We start from the raw sequence: 13,787 nt of genomic DNA, 5'->3' as shown, positions 1-13,787 counted from the left end.
TGGGGATAAAAATACATGTTTATAAAAAATAAAAAATTATATTAAAAAAATAAATAAATAAATAATTGAGTTTGAAAGTCACAAAAAAAAAAAAAAGAAAATGAAGGTCAAGTAGCATCTGACAAACATAAATGCTAAATAAGTATTTGCTATTGTTATTTCCTGAAAAATCCAAAAACACCTGTTCAAATGTATGCACACACACACATGCACGTAGGAATTCATGCACTTTTTCATCCATTCACTTGTACATGAACATATCTACCTTGGTTGGCTGAGGATAAACAAGAACATGCAATCATATATTGAATTTAGCTGAGAAATTAGTTAAGAACTATGTGTAAAGAGGATTATAATAAGATAAATTATCTTTCATTGTTATAGGGAGGATGAATATTATATTGAAGACACACCAATTTATGGTAACTTAGATGACATAGTCCCAGGTAAGTTTTATTTTTCCCGAAATTATATTTATCTATAAATTAATATCCCTCCCCTTAATTCCACATCATTTGAGATAGCTTATTTCTGGTTGTAATCACATTTAAATATCCCAATGGCAATCATAGATTCAATAATGTTTAGTATATTATTTAGTATACACTTCCAAAACTGCATATTATAAATTGTATTGCAACATCCTGTCTTTCTATAGTCTCCTGATTTTACTGTAGTAGAAATGCGAATACAGAAGACTATCACCATGAATTTTGACACACACAATTCTATGAAATAAAGCTATTTCTAGAATAGAAAATGGCTCAGGGAAACAGAGTCCTGTGCGCTGTCTACAAAAGCAAATCTATAATGAATAATCTGGAACAAGGAGCATGTTCTCTGGTTCCCCTTGTTTTAACTGCTCCTGTTAAGCAAAGAACCTAGGGCTACATTGATGGCAAGTGGGTAAAGAGAAGAGCTAAATCACCACTGACTAGGTTATACATTTTTTTATTCTTAGGTAACAAGTACTTTTCAATTCCCAGCATCCCTGATTACTTGAAACATCCCAACCACCCCAAACAAAATGCCACTCAATTCCTTAAGGCAGACAATCATGATCTGATCCCAGAGCTCTGATGAGAGAAGCCATGAGGCTAAATGCTAACATTTAACCCCATTCAGCCTTGCACTCTCAAGCCCTTCAATTCATTCATGAATTGGGGGTTAACCGAGATTTCCAGAAACAGACTAAACTATCTGAAACTCTGTATAGCAAATCCAAGCTATATAAATCTCTGAATATGCAATTCTCCTAAAGTTAGGAATAACTAAAGGATTCAAAATTTTATTTAATTTTTAAAAATGTATTTAATCTTTGTCTTCCCCTTCCTTTTATTTATTTTTTTAAAAGATTTTATTTATTTTATTTGACAGAGATTACAAGTAGGCAGAGAGGCAGGCAGAGAGAAAGAGAGAGAAGAGGAAGCAGGCTCCCTGCTGAGCAGAGAGCCCAATGCGGGACTCGATCCCAGGACCCTGAGATCATGACCTGAGCCGAAGGCAGCGGCTTAACCCACTGAGCCACCCAGGCGCCCTTCCCCTTTCTTTTAAAGTATCTTCTAATCTCTGTGCTCTGAGAAATCAGAACTATTTTTTAGGACTATCTTGTTAAAAATATTTTGCCCTCCCGCTTCACCCTGCAGAATCATTGTCCCCACCTGTAATATCTGAGATTTCAATTCTTCTCTACTCTGGTGGTGCAAAGCCCACCATATCTGCAATTTCAGTATCTAAAGGGGGTATTGGTGCCACCCCACACATTCTGATTCAGTAATGTTTAGGAATAGGGTTTAGGAATTTACTAGTTGACAAACTTCCAGGCAAGTGTAATGCACATTTTCCATGGACCATACTTTGAGAAACATCACTCTGCATTAATTTTCAGAAGGGGTTGAATGATTGATTATAAGATAACTTGCACTATAGTGAATATATCTTTTTTCCTATAGGATCAAATCAGTGCAATCCACATTTCTGCCAGGTCACTGGCAGAATGGCCAATCCATGGCCATCCTACAAGTCACTTTCTCTCTATCTTCTCCCTTTCAAACACACATATGTGGAGGAAGAAAGGGATGGATGGTTTAATAAGCATGTTCCCACAGGATGAAATGACTTCAGGTCTGCTGGCTATTGGACACTGCACAAAAACCATAAATACTTAGGACCAGCATTACAGAGCTCCAGACCCCCCAAAACAGCCTGTCTGTGCTGTCACTGATTTATGAAACAAAAAAACAGGATCTAAACATTCTTTTTAAAAAAGAGAGATGTTTAAATGTCTCTGAGTAAAACCTCTTGCTCATGGGGAAAATAACCAAATTGCAATCATCTGTGCATGTGCACTGCACTCGGCCGCCATGACCTTTTGCAATCACACACAAATATAAGCAAACACATGGGATCTCTATATCATTCAAATGGAAACTAAAGTTGAGCCCATCATGTCCTACAATGGCATAAATTAATATGATAATAGTCTTTATCCCTAGTGACCTTCTTTTGTCTTATTATTAACTCTCTGGGGTAAAAGACTTCTTCACATTCTGATCTGCAGAAAATGGTTTGTGCTTCTTCACTTTTTTGCATCTCCACAAAAAAAGACAAGTCGAATGATTCTTGGGGGTTTCACATGTACAGCTAAGTATGGTTTGGGTCATGTATTTTTATTTGTGCCAGCATTTTTTTTATTTTTCCATTGTAAATCATGATCTTTTAAACCCCCAAGAACCAGTGGATGAAAATTGTTATGAACAAATGAAGGCTCGACCAGAGAGATGTACAAATAAACTGCAAGAAGTGACCCCGCCTGCACAGGTGAGTTTTGTTGTCTGTATTAAGGGTCAAGCTCAGCCTAGATCACAGCGTGGCTGCATGTTTCAAGAATCTAAGAGCAGCACATTGTGATTCGTATCTGAAGTTGTCTGTGATTTTACAGACCAATTCAGTGTCAAGTTCTGGGACCCAAGCTCTAAAGGGAACCTCAAAGGCAAATAAAGAGTACTCAGAACCACACTCAAAAAGTCCAAAGTGTATACCATCACAAAGGCAATAGGTTAAAGGGAAAAAGTAGATTTTCTTCTTAATCAACTAAGCGTTTTCTTTCAGATTGAAAAAAAGATTGGGTATATCACAAAGATAAACATGAAATTTTACACTTATATAATGCTCATAAGACCTAGGTATTGGAATTTATGGGGGCAGGGGAAGAAGGGGAGAGGGAGGGAGAGAGAAAAAAAGAGAGAGGGAATGGGAGGGAGTGAGGAAGAGGGAGGCAGAGACAGAGACAGTGCTTTAGTTAAAAGATAAATTAACTAGATATAAAAGACCATATTCCTATTTTATAAGGCAACTGAGTATAAACTTTAACACAAGCTCCATGGCTATGGGCTAATGGCAAGAGATTTTCACATATCTTATGTAGGGTTAGGGAGGACATACATGTAAGCAGAAATATATGAATACTCTAGAAGAAATGCATAGTTTTTCCTTTTCCTACCACAATCAGTTCAACTTCCTTAGACAGAGCACTGATTTTACCAGAAACCATTCATAATTTTTCATATGCATGCTGTTGACATGTTACAAATTTCTGTTAAAAGAGTTCTTTTTTCTTTCCCTTCTGGAGCTTGTCCCCTCAGTTATGTGTTCTCTTGCTACTCCCTAGAAATAGTCAGAGGGCCCGCCAGCATTTCCTACATGGTCATTATGTGTCAGGCCTTGTCATATGTGTTTTACATGTATTATCGCCTTGAGTTTTATAAGGGAAACAGCATTATTTCTCCCATTTGACAGAGGCTTGAGAAGGGTGAAAAACTTACCCTAAAGAACTCAGGTACTAAGTAGATAGAGAATCTAAACTTAGTCCTGCCTAACAGAAAAAATTCTCCTCCCTAAGATGGGCTACATCTTGAAAACTTCCCACTAAGATAGAATTTGTCTCTTTTCCTCTATATGAATCCACCAAGAAATCAGAATTCTTGAAGTTTTTAAGAAACCAAGATGTGGTAAGGTTTAAACAGACTATGAAGTCACTTTCTGATGCACAAATCTGTCATCTGATGGCCCATTAATGGCAAAAAAATTTTTAGATAAAACGTATAAAAGCCTTCTAATACAACGTGCTAAATCCAATATAATAAAGAGAAAACCTCTTAGAGAAAGCTAAAATATAACCACACAATCTGAAATGTAGAGATTCACAGCACCTTAATTTTAAAAGAGCTGAAAATTCATTAAAAAAGTTGCTACTTATTACATATGAATTGTGGTGCATCTGGTTTTTACTCAAGTGGAAATTGTGCAAAGCTTAAAATGTCTTAAAAGTCTGCTATTTTATAAATTATGTATTTAAAGATACTTCTAAGGATATTACTTTTTATTCTATTACATCCTTCTCACAAATTTAGTTTCACAAATTAAATATAATTTCTTTATATTTGCTCAATTCCATTTTATTAGAATGATCATGATCTTCAAAATCACTACCCAGTTTGCTACTACAAGACTTACTTTGGTCAATTACAAGAGCGCTCTATATTATGCAGAGAACTTTGTGGGTAAAATGTCTGTTTGTTGGAAAAAGAAATCAGCTCCTTGCCCTTTAAAAATGATAGGCACAGTTCAGAAGCTGTAATTTCAATATCTACGTCTACCATCAACTAGGAAGAGTTCATCCGGAAACCTGATTAAGAAAATGACTCCATAGAGTTCCTGTATCATAAGACAAAGTGAGGGGCACAATTGTGAGCTTATTCCTCTCCTCTTCATGTCCCAGTCTCCCACCAATCTTTTTTTTTTTTTTTTAAGATTTTATTTATTTATTTGACAGTGAGAGAGAGAGATCACAAGTAGGCAGAGAGGCAGGCGGAGGGGGGCGGGAAGCAGACTCCCCGCTCAGCAGAGAGCCCGATACGGGACTCAATCCCAGCACCCTGAGATCATGACCTGAGCTGAAGGCAGAGGCTTCACCCACTGAGCCACCCAGGTGCCCCTCTCCCACCAATCTTAACTTTTCCCTCCTATGTCAGAAGTACCCACTCTCCTTTTCCAAGCCAATAACAACTTATGCTCTTGATCATTTCCTCTACTGCTTTCAAGATCTTGCACCTTCAATTAATTGTCTCCATTTTCAATCTTTTCTTTAAAGAATCATTACTATTTACCTACCAATCTGTACAAATCATCCCAATACTTAAAAACAAAAACAAAAACAACAAAATTTGACTTCTACCTGTGTTTCTCTCTGATTCTTAAGCTGATTCTTACTTTCCTTGACTGTTTTCATAGATACACATTCTTTTACTCCTGGCTATATTTTTTCCACCCATACACTCAGCTGAAACCACACTCTGGAAGTCACAAGTGACTTGTGTACAATCTGTGATCCTTTCCCAGGACTCACATTCTTTGAATTCTGCAGCACTTGATAAAGTTGACCAACTGTTGACCAAACATACATTATTGGAAATGCTTTTAGTTATAAGTACAGAAATAAAGATCTCTAAGTCCAGCCTAAAATGACCTCAAAGGGAACCTGTAGTCTGGCAGGCAAGAAGAAAATAATGGGGGAAGATGGAAAACTATAATTCTTGCCAGATGCCAGTCACAGAGATGGATATTGTCATCTTGATACTTCTGAATCTTTGTACTTTATACTTCTAAATCTCAAGAAATGTAGAAAAAGTGGGGACTCTTGTGGGTATCATCAAATTACCAGTTATTAAACATATGCAAAGTAGATTTTGAGATTCATTTAATTCCTTCCTATTATGCTTGTTCTGGTTTAACAAATTTAGTATTGTCACTTGATGAAAGCAACACAGGGCAAGAGGTACCTAAGGTGAAGGCAGGGGGAGAGTTTTGTGAGAGTCCATCTAAATGCTTGTGCATGGGAAGCCTGGGTGGCTCAGTTGGTTAAGTGTCTACCTTTAGCTCAGGTCATGATCCCGGGGCCCTGGGATCAAGTCCTACGTCGGGCTCCTGCCTGATGCACAAGGAGGGAATCTGCTGTGTGTGCACACTCTCTCTGACAAATAAGTAAATACATAAATAAAATTGTTTAAAAAATCAAATATTCATGTATATTTTGTGTATAAGAAACAAATAAAAATACACACACAAAAGTTTAATCTAAGCATTTTTATACTCAAAAGTCTTGGTGGACTATTGTTTTTTGTTGTCATCCTACCTGACCAATTTGGCAAAACAAGGTAGTCAAAGCCCAGAACACAGCTGCTTGTTTTTCACAGATCTTAGAAATTCCCAGCAGTCGTCCAAGAACAAAATAACATTAAAAAATGAACATGACTTTCTTTTTAGGCAACCGAGGAAGGACAGATGCTCTATGCCTCACTGGATCACAGCTGTGGGGGGAAGAGCGGGATGCCCAAGAAGGAGAACAGGAATTTGTTAGACAGAGATGAAGATGGGCAGTTACACGCAGGGGATGCCAGCCTTTCCAAGATCACTTCGGTAGACAATTTCCCACTTGAGAGCCAGGAAATAGAGGAAAATGTTCATGATGATCCCATCCGATTGTTTGGATTGATCCGTGCGAAGAAAGAATCTATAAACTAGATGGACTGTGATCGAGCTCAATAATCCAGCTCTCACTGGAGATGTGAAAGCCAACAAAATCCGTATACGACACGACATGATTTGGAAGGGTGTCGATCTACATCATTTGTTAGTGAGATGGTGGCTGACCTCTTATCCAGAGTTTATGTTCTTACACACCAAATGTAATGCCATGAAAATCAGTTATTTGAATTTGCTTAACGAATGCCTAAGTCGTATAATGTAAAAGTCAAGTCTGCACATGGAGCCCAATTATGGAGTTATAACTTCACCAACAACACTGAATACTCAGAGAAATAAAACAAACAAAAACAAATATTTTAAGCACAAGTATATTCTAGAACACATTGAAAGAAAAATAAAAGCCACCTTTTAAAAAAATATTTCATCCATTTTCATCCATGTAACATCACTTAATTGAAAGAAATTTCTGATTCAAAGACCTGGGACATTAAATACATTCCTACAAGAAGTGCAAGAATCTTCTTAAGAAGAATTGTTCCAAAATGGAAGTATCTTTATTGCTTTTAAAAATTATTATAAAGTTAGTGCATGCTCCCTATAACAATAAACAAATATACAGAAGAAGTTGGATATCACACTAGCCAGAGATAATTACAATGAGCAACTATCCATATATACATGCATACATCAGTTTTCTTTCTTTTTTTCTTTTTTACCAAGAAAAGGGAGTGATTATTTTATACATATTATTTAAACTTTTTCCACTTAATATATTGGAGATTTATTTTGTTTTTTTTTTTTACTATAACTAAATACAGTTATACATTATCATTTTAATGCCTGCATAGCATCTCATTGATGACTACATTAGAATTTATTCAAATAATTTGAAAGTACATTTAGCTCATTTCCAAGTTGTTTTTCACTTTTACAAATAATATTGCAGTGAGAATGCATCCCCACCGGTGCTTACACACTTACCTGACTTCTCAAGGCTAAATGCCTAGGAAAAGAACTGTTGCTTTAAAAGGTGTACATAGTGAGTCTCCATTGAATATATTTCTAAAAGGCCAAGAGTTTGGTCAAGTTATGTGTCCAATTTAAATTCCTAAACTGCCCCCCAAAATTTAAAAAAAAAAAACACCTCTCTGTTATTTTTCTATTTGGAATAGGAGTTTAATTGGGTCTCAAGTCATCACTGACCAAGGGAAGTACACATGTGAGCTGTCCTGCCCTCTAACCACAGCCTAGTGGATTTTATTCATTCTTTCTTCAGTTCTTTGTTGAGTTCCTAGTGTAGCAGAGGCACTAAGTTAGAAGTCATGTACAGTGAGGGAAACAGAAGTAAAACAAGGTAGGCCCTGCTCCCATGGAGTTATAAATGGGTAGAAAAGATGAGTATCAGGTTAATAAAGTATCAGTACTAGTAAAAAAATATATAACTAAGAAAATACAAGAATGAGAAATAATGATGGAGAGAAGGGCCTCTCTAAAGAGAAAATTCTAATTCTGAGAACTGAACAATGAGGAGCCACCCATGGAAAGAGAGAGAGGAAGGAAGAGCATGTTGTGGAAGAACTCTGTCCATACTTGGAAGTACCAACTTCTGTCAGTAATTGTTTTCCGTTATGAACTGACATAAAATTAAATGCCAGTGCTAAAGTAAAATCTCTGAAGTTTTCCACAATGCCATGAAAAAAAATCTAAAAACTCTTAATGTCTAAGAGCACAAGAAAAGAATTGGGTTTCCAATTTTAGAAAAGCATAAAAACATAAGAAATAATAAGTATATATCAACTTTAAATTTTCAAAATATTTGCTATTATACATTTGTGTTACATTTTTATACATACCATGATTTAGTAAAAATAAAGTTTGACTATATTTGGCAGTTACTTTTTCCCATAACTAATCTCATCCTTCACTTGCATTATTTACCTAGCACCTAAAGATATTTGAATTTTTGCCTCTGGTTTATATCATTTGAATTCCACTCAATATTTTGAGTTTTATGTTTCAAATGTACTTGACGACTGATAATTTGGAAGGTTTCTAATGGGAAATCTATATTCCTTAATAAATAAAAGACTATTCAAGTCATCTATTTCCTGTTGAGTGAATGTGTTAGTTTGTATCTTTGGGGGAGTGTGTCCCTCTCATCTAAGTTGCTTAATTTATTAGCATGAAATTGTTAAAAATATTCCCATACTGTCTTTTTAATATCTATAGAATCTGGTGATTTAACTTCTCTTTGATACTGGGGATTTGCTTCTCCCCGCCACCCATCTGTCTAGTTAGAGATTTATCAACTTTTTTCCTTACTCAAAGAACCAGTCACCATTCATATAATCTATTGTTTTTATATTTTCTGTTTCACCAATTTGCCCTCTGATCTATATTATTTCTTCTGTTTATTGTGTTTTCATCTGTTCTTTTTTAGCTTCTCAAGGTAGAAGCTGAGGTCGGTAATGAGACTTTTCTTCTTGTCTAAAATGGACATCTGGTTTCACAAATCTTCCACAAATTTTGATATATTGTGTTGTTATTTTAATTTCAAGTATTTGTAATTTCCCTTTGGTTCCTTCTTTGGCCTATTGGTTGTTTAGAAGTGTGTTATTTAATTTCCAAGTATTTGAAGAGTTTCCAGATCTTTTTTGTTATTGATTTTGAATTTAATTCCATTGTGATAAGAAAGCATATGATTTGAATCCTAAATTTATTGAGCCTTCCTTTAATACCCAGAATACAGTCTATCTTGGTGAATGATGATACGCACTTGAAAAGAATGCATAGTCTATTTTTATTAGATAGAATATTCTATAAATGTCAATTAGGTTAACTTGGTTGATAAAGCTTTTCAAGTCTTCTATATGCTCTCTATTTAAAAGGCATTTTTATAGGCAGCATATAGTTTATTTTGATTTTTTTAATCCAATCTGATAATCTATGACATTTAATTGGACTGTTTAGACCACTCTCCTTTAATTCAGTTATTGATACGGTTGGGTTCAAAGCAATACTCTTGATCTCTCTTTTCTATTTGTCTTCTATTTTTCATTCATCCTTTCTATCTTTTTATGACTTCTTCTATATCTTCTCTATATATCTATATATTGATACATGAACAATACAAAAGTTAGAGGCACAACCCCCAACACAGTGAAAAACCAACATAAAACTTTTGACGCCCCCAAAACTTAACCACTAATAGCCTCCTATTGACTGAAAGCTTTACCAATAAATTTAAACAGTCTATTAACATGTATTTTGTATGTTGTGTGTATTACATACTAGATTCTTACAATAAAATAAACCCAAGAAAATATTAAGAAAATTGCAAGAAAGAGAAAATATAGTTACAATACTATACTTTATAAAAAAAAAAAAAAGTCATATAACCAAACCCATGCAGTTCAAGGGCCAACTATACATTGGTATATTTTTATGACTCTATTTTATCTCCATTGATAGATTATTAGTTAGAAGTTTGTTGTGTCATTTTACTGATTGCTTGGGGTTTATAATAAACATCTTTTTCAAAAAGATTTTATTTCATTATGGAGAGAGAAAGAGATAGCAAGAGAGAGCAGGGAGGAGAGGGAAAAGTAGGCTCCTCATTGGAGAGGGAGACCCACATGGTGCTCCATCCGAGGACTCTGGGATCATGAACCAAAGGCAGAGTCTAAACTGACTGAGCCACACCAGGCACCCCTATGAAAAACACCTTTAGGGAGGAGTCAAGATGGCGGAGAAGTAGCAGGCTGAGACTACTTCAGCTAGCCGGAGATCAGCTAGATAGCTTATCTAAAGATTGCAAACACCTGAAAATCCATCGGCAGATCGAAGAGAAGAAGAACAGCAATTCTGGAAACAGAAAAACAACCACTTTCTGAAAGGTAGGACCGGCGGAGAAGTGAATCCAAAGCGACGGGAAGATAGACTCCGGGGGGAGGGGCCGGCTACCGGCAAGCGGCGTAGCAATGGCGCACAAAATCAGGACTTTAAAAAGTCTGTTCCGCTGAGGGACATCGCTCCAGAGGTAAACCGGGGCGAAGCCCACGCGGGGTCAGCGTGACCTCAGGTCCCGCAGGGTCACAGAAGGATCAGGGGTGTCTGAGTGTTGCAGAGCTTGCGGGTATTGGAACGGGAAAGCCGGCTACAGAGACAGAGCCGACAGTAAGCTCACAGCTCTGGGTGACCTTGAACCGGTTGCAGGCTCAGTGAGCTCGGAGCGCGGCCGGAGGTCAGGCAGACGGGAGTAACTGGGCGCTGTTCTCTGAGGGCGCACGGAGGAGTGGAGCCCTGGGCTCTCGGCTCCTCCGGGCCGGAGACCAGGAGGCCACCATTTGTATTCCCATCCTCCGGAACTCTACGGAAAGCGCTCAGGGAACAAAAGCTCCTGAAAGCAAACCCGAGCGGATTACTCAGCCCGGCCCCTGCTAAGGACAGTGCAATTCCACCTGGGGCAAAGACACTTGAGAATCACTACAACAGGCCCCTCCCCCAGAAGATCAACAAGAAATCCAGCCAAGACCAAGTTCACCTACCAAGGAGTGCGGTTTCAATACCAAGGAGAGCAGCAGAATTCCAGAGGAGGAGAAAGCAAAGCACGGACCTCATGGCTTTTTCCCTGTGATTTTTTTTAGTCTTGCAGTTAATTGAATTTTTTTCTTTTTCATTTTTTGTTTTTTTTCTCGCCTTCTGGTAAATTTTTTTTTAACTTTTACCTTTTTCTTTTTTAACGTTTTTTAACTAGTTTATCCAATATATATATTTTCTTTTTTATATTTTTCTTATTTGTTTTCTTTTTTTAATTCTTTTCTTTTTTCTTTTTTTTTCCCTTTCTTCCTTTTTGAACCTCTTTTTATCCCCTTTTTCCCCCCTCACGATTTAGGATCTCTTCTAATTTGGTTAAAGCATATTTTCCTGGGGTTGTTGCCACCCTTTTTAGTATTTTACTTGCTCCTTCATATACCCTTATCTGGACAAAATGACAAGACGGAAAAATTCACCACAAAAAAAAGAACAAGAGGCAGTACCGAAGGCTAAGGACCTAATCTATACAGACATTGGTATAATGTCAGATCTAGAGTTCAGAATGACAATTCTCAAGGTTCTAGCCAGGCTGGAAAAAGGCATGGAAGATATTAGAGAAACCCTCTCGAGAGATATAAAAGCCCTTTCTGGAGAAATAAAAGAACTAAAATCTAACCAAGTTGAAATCAAAAAAGCTATTAATGAGGTGCAATCAAAAATGGAGGCTCTCACTGCTAGGATAAATGAGGCAGAAGAAAGAATTAGTGATATAGAAGACCAAATGACAGAGAATAAAGAAGCTGAGCAAAAGAGGGACAAACAGCTACTGGACCACGAGGGGAGAATTCGAGAGATAAGTGACACCATAAGATGAAACAACATTAGAATAATTGGGATTCCAGAAGAAGAAGAAAGAGAGAGGGGAGCAGAAGGTATACTAGAGAGAATTATTGGGGAGAATTTCCCCAATATGGCAAAGGGAACGAGCATCAAAATTCAGGAGGTTCAGAGAACGCCCCTCAAAATCAATAAGAATAGGCCCACACCCCGTCACCTATAGTAAAATTTACAAGTCTCAGTGACAAAGAGAAAATCCTGAAAGCAGCCCGGGAAAAGAAGTCTGTAACAAACAATGGCAAAAATATTAGATTGGCAGCTGACTTATCCACAGAGACCTGGCAGGCCAGAAAAAGCTGGCATGATATTTTCAGAGCACTAAACGAGAAAAACATGCAGCCCAGAATACTATATCCAGCTAGGCTATCATTGAAAATAGAAGGAGAGATTAAAAGCTTCCAGGACAAACAAAAACTGAAAGAATTTGCAAACACCAAACCAGCTCTATAGGAAATATTGAAAGGGGTCCTCTAAGCAAAGAGAGAGCCTACAAGTGGTAGATCAGAAAGGAACAGAGACCATATACAGTAACAGTCACCTTACAGGCAATACAATGGCACTAAATTCATATCTCTCAATAGTTACCCTGAATGTTAATGGGCTAAATGCCTCTGTCAAAAGACACAGGGTATCAGAATGGATAAAAAAACAAAACCCATCTATATGTTGCCTCCATGAAACTCATTTTAAGCCCGAAGACACCTCCAGATTTAAAGTGATGAGGTGGAAAAGAATTTACCATGCTAATGGACATCAGAAGCAAGCAGGAGTGGCAATCCTTATATCAGATCAATTAGATTTTAAGCCAAAGACTATAATAAGAGATGAGGAAGGACACTATATCATACTCAAAGGGTCTGTCCAACAAGAAGATTTAACAATTTTAAATATCTATGCCCCCAACGTGGGAGCAGCCAACTATATAAACCAATTAATAACAAAATCAAAGAAACACATCAACAATAATACAATAATAGTAGGGGACTTTAAAACTCCCCTCACTGAAATGGACAGATCATCCAAGCAAAAGATCAGCAAGGAAATAAAGGCCTTAAATGACACACTGGACCAGATGGACATCACAGATATATACAGAACATTTCATCCCAAAGCAACAGAATACACATTCTTCTCTAATGCACATGGAACATTCTCCAGAATAGATCACATCCTCGGTCCTAACTCAGGACTCAACCAGTATCAAAAGATTGGGATCATTCCCTGCATATTTTCAGACCACAATGCTCTAAAGCTAGAACTCAACCACAAAAGGAAGTTTGAAAAGAACCCAAATACATGGAGACTAAACAGCATCCTTCTAAAGAATGAATGGGTCAACCTGGAAATTAAAGAAGAATTGAAAAAAATCATGGAAACAAATGATAATGAAAATACAACGGTTCAAAATCTGTGGGACACAACAAAGGCAGTCCTGAGAGGAAAATATATAGCGGTACAAGCCTTTCTCAAGAAACAAGAAAGGTCTCAGGTACACAACTTAACCCTACACCTAAAGGAGCTGGAGAAAGAACAAGAAAGAAACCCTAAGCCAAGGAGGAGAAGAGAAATCATAAAGATCAGAGCAGAAATCAATGAAATAGAAACCAAAAAGACAATAGAGCAAATCAACGAAACTAGGAGCTGGTTCTTTGAAAGAATTAATAAAATTGATAAACCCCTGGCCCGACTTATCAAAAAGAAAAGAGAAAGGACCCAAATAAATAAAATCATGAATGAAAGAGGAGAGATCACAACTAACACCAAAGAAATACAAACTATTATAAGAACATACTATGAGCAACTCTACG

At 36.9% G+C, this 13,787-nt stretch overlaps 1 protein-coding gene across 1 annotated transcript in view; it reads left to right on the top strand.

Moving 5' to 3' along the window:
• The window catches only part of LOC132010210 (T-cell receptor-associated transmembrane adapter 1), a 67,809-nt gene extending 59,157 nt beyond the window's left edge, over nt 1-8,652 (top strand). Inside the window, exons 4-6 of the mRNA XM_059388135.1 lie at nt 385-446; nt 2,732-2,820; nt 6,325-8,652. Coding sequence (XP_059244118.1) covers nt 385-446; nt 2,732-2,820; nt 6,325-6,582 — 409 coding nt within the window. The 3' untranslated portion in view covers nt 6,583-8,652. The remainder of the gene's footprint in view (nt 1-384; nt 447-2,731; nt 2,821-6,324) is intronic.
• Nucleotides 8,653-13,787: the final 5,135 nt, after the last annotated feature.

This window comes from Mustela nigripes, chromosome 2 (assembly GCF_022355385.1).
Source record: "Mustela nigripes isolate SB6536 chromosome 2, MUSNIG.SB6536, whole genome shotgun sequence".
NCBI lineage: Eukaryota > Metazoa > Chordata > Mammalia > Carnivora > Mustelidae > Mustela > Mustela nigripes.
The sequence above is the reverse complement of the archived record's forward strand: the minus strand, read 5'-3'. Positions and strand labels throughout refer to the sequence as shown.